Raw genomic sequence first — 15,051 nt, 5'->3', positions numbered from 1 at the left:
CGCTGTGAGCCCCAGAAAGAAATTAAGGAAGTATTGACAGAGGAATCTCACTGTAATCCACTGGGCGCAAAGCCTGCAGGAGGCAGACTAAAGTTAGAGTTGTGTACGTATGTACACACATGTTAACATTAAGCTCAACCCTTACCCTATTTACCACATACATACTGGGCAGAAGAAGGCACTTCCTACTAAACAAAGTGTAAAATACAAATACTCTGTACTGCATTGGCCTATTGTGTTTCTATGCCGAGAGCTTCAGGTCCTCATGCCCACGCAAATACACAGCTTTGTTTTCAAGTCAGCTAAAAGTTTGAAGAAACTACATTCACAGAGTGTATTGCCTTAAATGTTGCAATTCTTTTCAGTGTCTACGGTATCACTCTCTTGGTGATTCAAATTAAGGTATATCTGCATGTTATATACACAAAGCCACCAGTAGCAAGACATCCTATCTTCCAGTAGGACAGTAGGTCAAACAGGGATTAATTTGTGAACCATTTCAGTTTACGATGACCTCCACACTCAACCTGTCCGTTGCCTCTTCGAACCAATAATATAAGCTTTGTCTTAAGATCAACACCCAACTGAGCCTCATGACCGTTCACCAAGTGGGAGGCTTATGAACTTCTTTCACTTATAGCTACACTTAGGAGAATCAAGAAATGCTGATCTCATTGCGACCTCTACCCCTTTTTTGTAGTTACCACCATGTCTCTTCTTTCGTCTTTACTCAACCTCTTTACTCACTTGAATCAAGAACTCGTATTTTCCATTCACAACATGCACTTACCGACAACCGCTGTTAATTTCAGCAGATTTGACAAACGTTTTCTAGTCTTCTTTAGACCTGACAAACAGAAAGAGAAACTCATATCTCACAATGGCCCATACATTATACGTTTAAGGTTTCTCCACATATGCCTCATCATTCCCGTCGAGTACCCATATTACTTATTTCATGCTCTGCTAAATTCCCTCCCTGATTTAATAGAAAACATAAAATGCTCCCGTCTCATAATCCACCTCGAATCCATTTCTTCCTTCTGACCCGGCAACCCTGAAAACCTTTTCCCCTTGCTTGCCGGTGCCCACACTATTCAATTAAATAAGACAGGACAAAAAAAACACAGGGCACCAATGCCTCACGGGGCCCTAATCAGAAGGTTATTAGTGGCACTTTTTGTGAGGGTAATCAAACATAGGTGCTCACGAGCAGCACTAGAGGTCTCCCCTGGGACACGTTTTGCACTACTGAGAAACAATGGGCAAGATGGCTGGAAGCTTGCTAATAAAGACACACTGCGGAGCAATGAGGGATGAGAAGAGTGGAGAACAGAGAGTCCAAGACAGAGAACAGGACATTTTCTGTGATGCATCAAAACTGACTTAAATAAATAGTTTGACATTTTGGGAAGTTTCGTTAGTCGCTTTCATGCAGAGAGTTGAGAAGAGCCATAGCACTATGCTGTCTTCTACGATAGCTACAGTATGACGCTGCGGAACAGTCAGCAGCTGGTTAGCTTAGCTTAGCATAAAGACTGTACACATGGGGAAACAGCTAGCATGGCCTAACCTTAGAAATGATATTCTAATCAACAATTGTCTTCTTGTAGAACCGACAGGAAGCAGTCACACAAAATTACAGGAAGACCCAGCAATATCCAATACAATAGTTTTGGACCATTTTGAAGCTCATAATGTCAATATTTTTAAAACTCTATCAGACATTAAATTTGTTCATAATGTTCGAGGCTGTAGGTTGTTCATTGTTTGTTCCTGATGTGTGTATATACACTGTGGTAGAACAAGGCTAAGCCATCAGTCAAAGTCAGTCATTCTATTGTAAAAGATTTGTCCAACAAAGAGTAATATACCTCTCTATATGTCAGTCTGATTTGAGGTGAAATGCTAATTTTAACTGTGTGGGCTGTAAGTGGTCCTCCACTAAATCATGCTGTAAAAAGGCCTATAAAAGGCAGCTGACAGGCGGCAGTTGAGGAGTGAAAAGAAAGACATATCTGTCTTCCTTTATATCTAAAGGAGGACAGGGAACACATTGTTAAGCCAACCATATGGTTTATCTAGCAAACTCAAGTGTATAGCTGCACTATAATGGGTCATATCTGCTAAGTTGACAAAAAGCGGAGAGTTACTGCTGTTACGCCGTGCTGTCTTATTCACGCCCTTTCTGCTCTTGTTTTGAATGACAGATGGACAAACTGACTGACTGGCAGCCACTGCGCAGTGCCAGACAGTGAATGTTTTCTGAGGCTGAGCAACCAGATAAAAGCCACAGCCCACATCACTTGTCTGTCACTCACGGTTTCATAGGCTCAACACATATATAGGGCTTAGTGAGAGGGACCCGCATGGCGACTGGCTGTCTGGTTCGAGACCACTAGTAGAGGTCAAACAGTGTCAAGGTGTATCCAGGTGTGCAAGTATGATTCACAAGCACAAACAAATTCAGTCACAAGTTCAATGGCATTTCTGCCTCCTACAAAACTGTGTGTGATAAACCAGAGAAAAATAAAAGGTCAGTTTACATTCACTCAGTAAATGTTGTCCCTTTTAAAAAAGGCACTCTGCTGCTGTCACATCACAGCCGAGCTGCTGTATCCTAAACACGCGTTGTGGTAAACAGAAACACAGATTAACATAACAAGACAATCAAGGGAAGCATTCCAGTGTGAAGGTGAGAAGACGTTCTATTAGGAAACAACAAATAAACAGCACATGAAGCGCTCATCCCTATAAACCTGGATGAATTCAATCAATTTACATTTTACAAGGCCATTACAGGCACCGGTTTAATTGTGTCGGGGATGCGCTGCTATGAGTCTTGGCAAGGTCGCCATAGCAATGATTATAAGGCCACCGTGGCAATGAGCTGTACATTTTGTCTCTAATTATATGATGAAGAGCTGTGTGTGTTTCCTATGTGGTGCTTTGACTTTTAATGGAACTAATTTCCTGACATTGGCAATGGCCAACTGACTGTTTTGTGACTCATGCTAAACACTCCATCATGAAGGCCAATATAACAACTCACCTCTGCAAACTGCAACCTGCTGAATGTGCTGCTCAGAGGGGCGGTTAGCTTGAAGTTCTTCTTGGGTGCCACCCAGGTCTCCATGGTTTCCAGCTTGCTAGTTGCCAGATTGGTGGCATGGTGCTTCACCAGGTAGCCCTGGAACTGGTCTGACTGGAAGTAGAGTTGCACCGACACCGGATGGCCCATGGGGAAGTACCTGGCCCACCATAGAGAGAGCAAGGATCCATTAGCAAACCTGTTACGTGCAGACTTACACTCTGTGCCGCTTTTTAGGGCCAATGGTGTAAGAGGAGCTGGAAAGAACCAGCCTTGGACATGTCAATGTGTCTGGATGCTAATGGCGCCTAGCAGTGAGATTAGTGGGGAGTCAATGTGCTCTGTGATTGTGTGACATGTTGGAAATTAATTCCATTACCTTTAACAGGAAATCAATTGGTCAAAGACATATGTCGACCAGGCTGATAATTCCCATTGAGCATTTACTTATTGGTTGCAATGCCAACACAAATGATACAGCAGGGTATGCTATAAGGTGTGCGACCTTGCGATTAAAAGGTTGAATCCAGTGTTATCTAGTCTGGGAGTCGTTGTGTTTTAACCCTTTCACAGTGGGGTTTTTAGTTCATGAAAGTTAATTGTTACCTGTTGGTTCAACTAAAATGTCTTATTCAGCGTTTGGTTGTACTTAGCTCCAACCGCTCGTATAATTTGTTTGCAAAAGACAAATATGGCAACGGTCAAAAAAAAAGAAGATGGCGAAGGCCAAAATGCTGAACTCGAGGCTTATAAACTGTGGCCCACAAACCAATGGACAGTGACTACTTCCACTTCTTAAAGATAAGTAATAGACAAGTGAAAGGTTTATTGAAGCCCAAGTACTGCCACGTATGTAAATAACAAACTTCTCCTGTGCACATTTTTCCTTTACTGTGTGCCGCGTGCTTCAACATGTGCTCTGGTTCCTAAGTGGAAATGATGGTTAAAGAAGACATGTGCCAGTTGAGACCACAACGTTCTGCTGGCTACAGAAAATTACAGAATAGTCATGGGCCATATTGGCAGCAGACTTAGATTATTCAGAGTTCTGAAAACACAGAAAATCCCACTGAACACATTACAAGTCTGCGGAAACAAAGTTGAACTGGGTCAATCCAGTCAACTGAAGCTGAATGAAGGTCTTGCCCCTCTGATTAGTCTGTTGTTTGTTTGCGTGTCGCTTCATACGTGGCAGAGGGTCGGCCCTTGGGGCAGCTAGCCCGAGTGACTTCTGCAAAAACAAAAAAGGGGCCAGGGTGCGCACTGCTGGACAACGCTCTGCAGCTGCTCTCTGCGCACATCCTGACTCCTTCACGCCCAGATTTCTCATCCTTCCCTTCTTCTGCTTCCCTGAATTTGTCTTTATATTCCCTCCTTTGCACACACACACACGCACACGCACAGATTAACACACACACTGTCCCTCCGTGCTCCCCAGTGCCCATGGCCTCATCAGTATTCCACTAAAGGACCAGGAGTCAACCCGTCCTGGTAAATGCTACCCTGACAAGCAGAACAGCAAATATTTACACCCACAAGGACCGCAGAGCACACTCCCTCCCCTCCTGCTCCCTTTCCTTCTGTCTGTCTCCCTTTCCCCACTTTGCTATTTTCTCATCTGCCTTTCCCTCTTTGCTCCTCTCCTATCTTATCCTTCTCTCTGTCCCTCTGCTCTCATATCTTCTGTCTTTCCCAAAAGACAGAAGACGCTGAGAGACAGTGAGAAAGGGTCAGGCGTAGCCTACACAGAAGGTCCTTTTAGGCGTTTAGCTCACAGTCGCTTCAATCGAGTCCCAGCGGGCTACTAAAAGAGACAAATCCCTCACTGCGGCCCTTTCCGCTCCCTTGCTCCAGTCTCACACAGAGGCCGACCCGTCCATCTGTTGGTAGCACATATGCATGCAAAATATTTGGCCACACACATGCTGTATGTGGATGTACTTGAAGCCTCAGACTAGGCCACATGTTACCAAAGTGAGGACTTGTTGGCTGTCACTTAGTTTAGACTTCAAAGCACACTTTGATTTGATTTACCTGACTTAAATCAGTAGAATTCTAGATCAATAAAACACAAATAAGGCCACATCAGGTAAAAGCAAGGAGGCTGTGTAGATAAAAGCACGCACGCAGTCTGTATATTTCACCAAGCATTATGAGAATAGCGTATTGTTCATGGCCTCCACCAAGTAATGGCTGCAGTGATAAATATATGACAGAATGCGTCATAGACCAACCTACCTTTAAAAATGTGCACTATAATATTATATGGCAGCATATGTAACATATAACATGGCTACGTTGAGTTACATTCAAGTCAGAGATCATCCTCCTTTCAGAAAAATAAATATCTAACAGTTGGAAAAAAGTAAAATGCTCGTTTAACTACACTTATTGGTGACTACGGTATTTCCAGAATTCCCAAAGACTCTTTTTCAACCTGTTCCTGAAGTTAGGATTGTATTTCCTCATCCAGATAGCCAGAGATGACATTGCTGTCCTTGCTCTTTTTGTAAAACACAGGCAAAATATAAATGCATGTATTAAAAAAAAATTAAGCAAATGCATTAAAGGATACCTTTAGTATTTTTCAACCTTGTGTCTAAGTAACTGAAAAAGAAAAAAAGTTGTTTCTTTACCTTTTGCTTTCTGTTTGTTATTATTGTTATTGTCATCTGACTTGTTTCCAGAAGACAACTTTGGAAAGGTGAATAAATAAAATAGACGAATCACAAACAGATTTCAAAATGGTTTTCTTCATTAGTGACTTAGCTATAATAAATTTGGTGTTCAAAATACCAAATAAATAAGTTGAATTAACAAAGTTACAGTACCTTTTTATATTTACCAATATAACTTCACAGACTGAGAAGAAATTGCAACTTCAGGAATGGGTTAAAAATCCTTGTTATTGTGCGGCAGACAAAATAATTCCATCCAGACGGCTGCAGGTTACCGTAAATAAACGTTTTTATAGTCCTGATGTCCAGTTGGTCATCACAGAAAAGTGGGCACATACCACCTAAATCATTCTTTTTATTATAAACCCACCTTCTCATCTGTGTTCAATTATCTCCATCCCAAATAAAATGCAAGAATGTGGACTCAGCTTTGTAAAAACACCATTAAAAGTGCTCGGCAAGCAGAATTTCTGAGACCTCAAAGACTTTATCCTAACTTGCAGTTTGCATATGATGACTTGAGACTTAACCCAAAAGGTTCAATGTGACAGCTGAAACTTCAATCTATGTGCATTTGGTTAATATATAGTTACACGGATACACTACCTTGGCACAGAGAAGCCCAGATACACCTACACACTTGAAACAACACCCACTCACATAAGGTACTTACATTTGTTTGTATATGTTAATAGGAAGCGACCCATTGAAATGCATACACATCAACAACATCACTCTTGAGGCTCTTGCATAAACACTCTCTCTCACACACACACACACACACACACACACACACACACACACACACACACACACACACACACACACACACACACACACACACACACACACACACACACACACACACACACACACACACACACACACACACACACACACACACACACACACACACACACACACACACACACACACACACACACACACACTGGGTTTCACCTGAAGGAAATGTTTTTTCTTCTTCTTACAAGCCCATTTCCTGTCAATGACAGAGATTTGGAGCCCTCCATACACACATGCATGTATATAATCACCTTCTCCAACAGATGTATGGGTAGAAACAGCTGTAGCCAATAGATGGCTTTGAGGTTTGACAGATGGAAAACATGCTTCCTTTCTCTGCTTGGCTTTAGCTGTAGGACTTTACAGAACACCCACAATGCAGCGGCATAGGGGGGGAGGGGAGAGTAAGCAAACATCACACTAACAGCAGTATCTCTACAACAGCAAGTGATGTTGCACTCGAATACGCTACCAGTCAGTTTACCTGATGACTTGTGAAACTTTCCTGATGACCAACAAAAACTACAAAAACTACAGCAGGTCCGATCACAGTGTGTATCAATACACTGTTAGAACAACTGCTTTCCTTCATGCTGTGTTTTACATTATCCTGTCTCATGTGGGGGGGTTTATTGATGTCATTAAGATGAGAATAAAGATGCCATCTTAATGTTTGCTGCTATCGTAGGTGTCATGTTTGTTGTTTTATCTTTTGTTTCGAGGTAAGATGCCAGGATATCAAATTTGCCAGTTTTATTCACCTTGTGTCAGGGTTTCATTGCTGTGGAAATCAACTAAAAGAAAGTTAACCTACATTGCTCCTACACCAGATGCTACTGAAAACATATACTGTTGAAAACCCGTACTTAGAGACTTGAGGCCTAAAGGTTTTATTTGGCCATTAAATATAACACATTTCCCTTTTCACTTTAACTGCACACTGTATGTTAATAGCACTGGAATTCATACATTTACACTCATAACAAACTGGACTGTAGAGACAGCTTTCAATGCTTTGACCCATGTTGCCTCATTATCTCTGGCATTAATTGACAAAGAGTCATATCGTGTTACAAAATTGCCTTACCCCGGAGTTCCCAGCTGCTATTCATTGTTATCCTATTACCAAAACATGTGATCCCAGACAGGGACAATGCACCGACACAAGCGTCTTTTATGTACAGTCAGTTGTGGTTTTTCATAAACATGGGTGTGGCAGGCTTTTGAGAGGGAAATGTAACTGAAGTGCACCTTTTGATGTCGGTGCAGGTGTGCCAGGATGCCGTGATGAGCGAAAAGGTATTTGTATAGGTGAATGTGTTTATGAGACTAACCTGCAGCTGTGATCTTTTGGGTTTCCCTGCAGCGAGGCGGCAGCTCTGGCCAGGCCCAGCCGTGAGAAGGAGTGGAAGTACGTGAGCTGCGTGTCCGACAGGCTGGCGACACCGTCTGGCTCGTCGTAGACGTTCTCCCAGTACGACTTTATGCTCTGCGTTCCCTGGGGAAACGGTCCAAACAGGTAGGCGTCCAGCTGGTTCACTATCTCCTGGTTCACGCTGGCTTCAAACTTCCTGGCAAAGAAGGTGGGCCGCACCGTTTGCTGCAGAGGTAGAGGGAAGGAAGGAAGGAGGGAAGGAGGGAGGGGAACATAAAGAAGATATAAAGAGGGGAAAAAAGGAGAAGATTAGGATATGGTGGCGTGCCAGGATGGCAGGGAAACGAATATGTATTAGATGTATGTGGTATGTGGGCAGAAAGAAAAAACAGAAGGTACAGTCGAGGTGGTACATCTTTCCTATATGGATATGTGAATTAAATAATACATAAATTAAATAAAAATGACTCAGTCTCTCTTTTGAATTATTTTACAGAACAAATGCTCTATATGCATAACATCTTGTGTTCTCTGTCAGTGGTTCCCACAAAGGCTTACATGATACATTTGAGGGGTCGTGAGGTGGTTAAACGAGTAGGATAGGATAGGATAGGATATTACTTTATTCATCCCCAGGGGGAAATTTAGTGTACTCTATAGATTTAGCATTTCGACTCTATAACATTATCAGACTCACAAAAAAAAGAAAGTTCAAAATTGATGCAGCACAATCGGCGATATTGTCTGTTTTATTCCACGCATTCTTCCTTCTTGTCAAAACCTGGTGCCGATATTACCCACAACAACACTTGGAGGCAATTCATCAGACTTCTCACAGCTCCCTCTGGAGCCACAAAAGATTTTATACATTGATTTTTTCCACATAATAAGTAAGTTTGTACCTTCCAAGACCCATAAACTGCAAAATTGGTCAGTTCACCTTTAAGAAAAGAGGAACGCCTGTCTTACATGTCCTTGGAGGCACAAATGATGCAATGACATATGCATCAGTACTGCCACATTCCCTTTTCTGTGTTTATCCATCCATTCATCATCTCTTTTCTCAACAATTCCTCGTATTTGTGGCTCTGTCTGACTTCCCACACTCCACCTATGTCTTTCTCACCCTATCTGTCCCTGCCACACTGTTGCTTATGTGGTTGATGGTGCATCATACAATCTGCTGCCTACACAGCTTGGCCTTTTCACAAAGACATCTTTTCAGTCCCAGACACAAAACTATTTGCCGATACTGTTACCCAGCACCAAACACCTCGGTGCTACCCACGAAAAAAAGGGAGACCTAATCTAGTACACTCTTTTTTCCTGCCAGAGAGATGACTGTGAGATGTTTCTACGTTGGACCAGATGATGCATTAACTCTCTGTGATCTGCCACGGATATCAAATGAAACATGAAGGGAGGGAGGCTTTAGTTTTTACACATTTCCCAGATTGTGTGTGTTCTGACACGCCCTCGGTGCAATCAGCTGAAAGGACCAACCTGTCACAGCCCGTCTATCCAACACGCTTCCAACATGCACCTCACTCTGAAACGCATTACTAAACAATGATGTTCTGAGACAAAAGACACATCCCCACTCTCCTTCTCCAGAACAACCTCTCCACTGGTGAGCGCTTCAAACCCACTACGCCGAGGAACTCTACAGTTTTACCTTGAGTTAATCTTCTCACCTGCAAACCAAAGGGTTTAACTTGTCTGCATCTTCCCCAGTGTTAAGGTTCAAAGGGAAACTCGGATTGTGTGCTCAATGGGATATTGAGTCCTATTAATACCGAGGCCTGGCTGGCTTTTGTTCCCAAGGTTGGACTTCACTGATACCGGGGTGCCAACCAGACACTTTGGCAGTGCCAAGGACATCGGGTAATGTGTTGGCACTGGACTGCCAGAGACTTAGGCGAGACAGACGGCAGACAGGTCTGGCAAAGAGAGAACTGAGGCCGGCTTTGACTGGTAAGTGAAGGACAGAGAGACAAAGTGAGTCAAAGCACTTAAAGGATGAGACTCAAAGTGATATTTAACTGTGGCAGAGTGTTTTCACTTTGTACTGCAGCTTTTACTTTTTAGGAGCACATGAAAAGTCAAAGTGTGATACTGACTTTCTCTGGGGTCCTGGAGTCACTGACACTTATTCACTTTCATTTTGAAAAGAGAACTAACTCTCCTCTCCCCTCATACTCAGACAAAGAGGATCTAATTACTATTCATTTTTTCCCCTCTCAGGGTCATAATAATCGAGACATAATTTTGCACACATTGATTGTGAAAGGGGTGGGAGGACACACCTTGAGGCCAGTTAATTTAAAGATCGACTGCGACTGATATCCCAGTTAAATACTTTTCATTTCAATTTGTTTTATGTTGGTATGTTTATATGATCTCTCTGATTGTCAATCGTTGGAAGATATGGCCTTTTATCTGAGTTAAGCCCAGGGTCTGTATTTATCAAACTACTCAAAGGTAAATTAATAATAATTAGTATTAAAAAAGTAAAAATCCTTTACTTTATCTTTCCTTGTTGCACATACCTCTTTCTTCACACAGTTTCACTTGCTATTGCTGTCCAATTGTCCTTGGTTGGATGGTTTCCTTGCAGCTATTTCTGTGCGATGGCTTTCTTGCTAATATTTCAAAGAGATATTCAACCTGCGCCACAAGTTTATCTGGGACTTTGCCCCTGGTATTATGCAACAAAAGAGCAATTAACTTCTTTTCTAAACATGAACAATTTAAAGGACACAAAGTAATTTGAAAATGGTCAGTACCACCCTCAGCATTCGTTTGTCCCTCCAAACCCTTCAGTATGGATTTCAATTTAGATCATTATTTTTGAGAAAAAGAAAAGTGTGACCCTTAAAAAATATGGCCCCTGACCTACCAGTGCCACTAGCTCTTGGCTTCTTGATTGATCATAGAGGGTAGCCAAGCCAAACGAGATTTTCTCCACTTTAGTGTTGTGTGGTATCATTACCTGGAAGCGGTGGAAGTCTGCAGGTTTGAAGTCATTCGGGGAGCATCCACACCAGTCGACGATGTGCTTGTACTGGCACTTACAGCCCAGTTTGCGGTTCCAGTTGGTGATGCGCAGGTTGTTATCCACCATGCTCTCACAGTGGGCGCTGTTCTCCAGCACCGTGTGGAAGAACGACTGGATATTGAGAAATAGGACAGGTAGTCAGAGGGAGACGGAAAGACCAAATTAGAAAATGATATATCTTTTATTTTTTTACACCACTAAATTCGCAGAGAGTAAATAGAGTAGACTGGAGATTCACAGTAACTCATGATAAACATCCAATTACCCAAAAGAGAGCATTTGTGATTTCATATCTGCCTCCGAGTTCTTTTTTGCATGCACATCAAACACGGCTATGAAAAGCAAACAGTGAATACTGTTTCCATAAGGGATGCAGCAAAAGTACAAAGCAGAGCTCACTTGTCAGTCAAAGGTAAAGAAAGTGTGAACGTGCTGTGCGTGTGTGTGTGTGTGTGTGTGTGTGTTACCTCGGCTGGCAGCAGAGTGTAGGCATAGAAGCGCTTCATGTTGATGACCAGGTCGTCCTTGGAGTTGATGACATATTCGATGAACATGCGGTTGAGAAGGAACCAGTCGGACCCGCCATCCACCGAGATGCCTTCTGGGATTTTACGGTCACCCAGCCTCCACATGTGGGTGTCGCACTCAAAGAACAGACGATCTAGACCCTGCTTACGGATAAACCTGGTGAGCACACACAAACATATGCATATAGCACTGAATACTAAATACAATTAATCAGAAAAGAATATTTTAAAAAGGTTAAGAACACAATTTACATGTTTCATCTTTAGAGGGATGCTTGCGTATTAACCAGCTGTTCATTTGTATTTCTTTCCCCATTTTTTGTCTTTACTTTCTATAAACTGAAATCTTTTTAGCTGTGCTTGTTGACTTTAATGAGCATTATCCTCATTCAGTAAATAACACACATTCGAGTGCTTGTAATAAAATCTGGGTGAAAATCGGGATTGGCTCCTTCTAAATGCTTTTATTGTGTGTTATAAATAAATATGTAGCCTAATGTAAGTGCAGTCAGATTCCCTGACGACCGCAGTTGTCTTTTCCTAAAACCTCATGCAGTTTCTACCGAGGTCAAGGAAAAGACACGGTGCGCAACTTATTGACTATTTAACCATTGCCTTTGGTAAATAGAAGGGCACTCATTAAACAATATACTCAGGTAGACTCAACTGCTGCCTAAAGAGATTAAGGATTCATAATGTTAATGAATTGTGATTAGTTTAGTATTACAATAGTTTTGTATACAAACATTTATTTTCTTTAGCAGAACAGTCTTCTTTTCTTGGACCTAGATGACATGAGAAACGTGTTGTTCGCACTTGTCACCACACACTTCTATCAGCAACAAGAAGAGTGACACCTTGCATGCATAATGTGTGGTTTTACTGCTGTGAGCGTATCATGTGCGAGATGAAGGGAGTCAAATTCAGGTCAACCAGGTCAGACTGTTCCCTCTGTCACCTGAACAGCATCAACCACTGTTGATGTGTTGACCTTGTGGCTCACAGGTGCACACAAGCAATTATGCGCAGTTGACATTTTAGAAATGGACTCGTGCATTTTTAGATTAGTTTAATTTTTTTCAATTAGTTTTAGCCATCCACACATATGCATATAGCAATGGATTACCAATATCCTTATTGTTGTTGAAAGCAGAATTAAATCAGGAACAAAACAGCTTCCCTCCCATCAAACAACACTGAATACAATACTGCGCTGCAAATATAAAAAGGCCCTGTTGAGTCATGCTGACTCATGCATCCATGCTGGCGGATTTTTAGAAATTATTTTCACGTGTTTCAGGGGTATTTTTGTCCGCAGTGTCGGGCGATGAATGTTTTTTCGCGGGGGTGTGACAAGGCAGAAAGTAGAGGGCGGTCGGGTAGAGGCAGGAGGAAAAGGTCGTTCTGTCAGCGACCTCGCCAGCTCACCCCACCAAGGAGGTTAATTAATGAAGCCACAGATGGGAGCTAATTGTATTATGATTCAGTGACCACGCCGTGCTGGCAGGAGCGCACTGTGTGTACACGTAGGTGCTGGTGTGTGTAAGTAAGAGAGACAAGCATAGAGAGTGAGCCAGAGAGGAAGAGAAAGGTTGCAGTGTTGTGTGTGTGGGGGAGGGGTGGGGGGTGGGGGGGATTAACATGAAGTTAGTAAAACGGGCATATCACCTGGCGTTGTCCCTGCCGTGGGACTTGATGAAGTTCATGTCTCTGTATTTGGACAGGAAGGCCACCAGCTGGTTGTTGGTCCTGAAATGGAAGAAAATGGCTTACTTTTGAGAGGGAACACAACACCAAGCTGGAAGATTGATCCTGCAGTACACTACACGTTAAAAGTACAATGTGAGCTTTGGAGGGACATTATGCAAATTAATCCATCTGTTGCTGGTTGCTATAAAATTAAAATAAAACATTGATATATATATATTTAAAGAAAATAAAGTTGTAATCCTGTGTCTCTGTATTAATTGCTCAGTTCACTCTTGTATTATGTTAACTACTTGTATATGTAAAATATTATTTAAATCCCTCATTCATCATTCTGTAAAAAGTTAAACTACTTTTAATGACTACAACTTAGAGAGAGTGTGTAGTAAATATAACCAATCAAGTGCAATTTGGATCAACAAGCTAATGTTGCAGATCATATAATTCTACACTTGACAGTTAGTTTGTGTTTGTAGTTTGAATCTCTTTTTCTAGTGAATTAATTTCTTCCTTGTCCTCCCTTGTCCTTTATCATATTACAATAGCAAAAGATGCTCTGTTTTTTACAGTATCTTTGCTTTTCTCACTGGTTATAAGCGAGTGAAGCTCGGAAGGCAAACCGTAATGTCTCATACTATCACGCACCAATCAGGGTTAAGCAACACTTACAACTTAATGAGTTCTGATAAAATGGTTAAGCTGAGTTTATGAGAGTTAACTCTTGATATAGAATAACTAAGGATTGTTCCAAACCTTTTCATAAACATTTAAGGATCCTCTCCATACATGTTTTAAGACAGATAAAAGACTCTGCTTGGAATCTAACTTTTGTCTGATATGGTTTTTCCACAACAAAGTTCAATTAAATATTTAAAGTTCTCCTAAGACTACATTCCCTCCCTGCATGGGAGCCGGGCACATCTGCTCATGTTTTATTTCATCTTGCAGATACGTCTGGTCCCCCTCCACTTTGGACATGTTTCCAGAAAATTGAGATCTGACACCCAAATCCCAACTGTTATCTAATATCGTGTGTGTTTGAGACGATGATTTTGAGGAACGTCATTGAGCCTTTTTCGGAAAAATAACCAAGATGTCTGTAGCTGATGTCGCAGCAGCTATCGCGTGGCCTGACATCGCCAGACCAAATTACAATGCATTTGCTAAAGCGAATAAACCACGAGTCGGCAGATTTGTCTGGTTCCCAGGTAAAGTAAAAACACGGCAACACTTGTTCACTGAAATATTGATGCTGCGCCGTCACAGCTCATCTCTTCATGCATGTTCCGTTGCTCTAATAGCTTGTGGGTCGATCCAATTGCATCCAGAGGCATTTTGCTCTGGCATTTGCAATTTGGTCTAATTTACTCCATCTCCCTCATTGAAATATCCAAATATTTTTACTTTCAAAAGTTAACTATCAGACAGAAGATGTCACCGAAATGTCTATTCTGTGTGGATGTGCACTAGACGGTTAACATTTCTACATCGAATCGGGATTGGCTCCAAACTAGTCGTGATATCACAACACATGTTAAAGTCAGATTTCAGGTGAACACAAAGAAACAGATGACACATTTTTGAGTTGAGGGGGACTTTAATGTTATTGAGAAATACTTCACATTTGGGGATTTAAATCCCATTTAAAGACCTCGGCTGTCTCAAAGGGTCGGCCCCTCAGTCCCCTTCACGCCATTAAAACTATTAAGGATTATACAAAAGATTGTGCTGTCCATGATTTTGATGAATGACTTCATGCTGCTCTTACATTATAGAGCATATAGTCTAGTCCCTCATACACAGGCCAGACA

General features: G+C 41.9%; 1 protein-coding gene across 1 annotated transcript in view; it reads right to left on the bottom strand.

Annotated features, from left to right (window-relative positions):
- Nucleotides 1-15,051, bottom strand: part of LOC117738643 (xylosyltransferase 1-like) — a 75,470-nt gene that overhangs the window by 8,198 nt on the left and 52,221 nt on the right. The window contains exons 5-9 of the mRNA XM_034544639.1: nt 13,202-13,282; nt 11,474-11,690; nt 10,941-11,117; nt 7,908-8,173; nt 3,053-3,251 (exon numbers count right to left, since the gene is read on the bottom strand). Coding sequence (XP_034400530.1) covers nt 3,053-3,251; nt 7,908-8,173; nt 10,941-11,117; nt 11,474-11,690; nt 13,202-13,282 — 940 coding nt within the window. The remainder of the gene's footprint in view (nt 1-3,052; nt 3,252-7,907; nt 8,174-10,940; nt 11,118-11,473; nt 11,691-13,201; nt 13,283-15,051) is intronic.

Source organism: Cyclopterus lumpus, chromosome 1 (assembly GCF_009769545.1).
Source record: "Cyclopterus lumpus isolate fCycLum1 chromosome 1, fCycLum1.pri, whole genome shotgun sequence".
Classification (NCBI taxonomy): Eukaryota; Metazoa; Chordata; class Actinopteri; order Perciformes; family Cyclopteridae; genus Cyclopterus; species Cyclopterus lumpus.
This window is presented reverse-complemented; position numbering and strand designations above follow the sequence as displayed.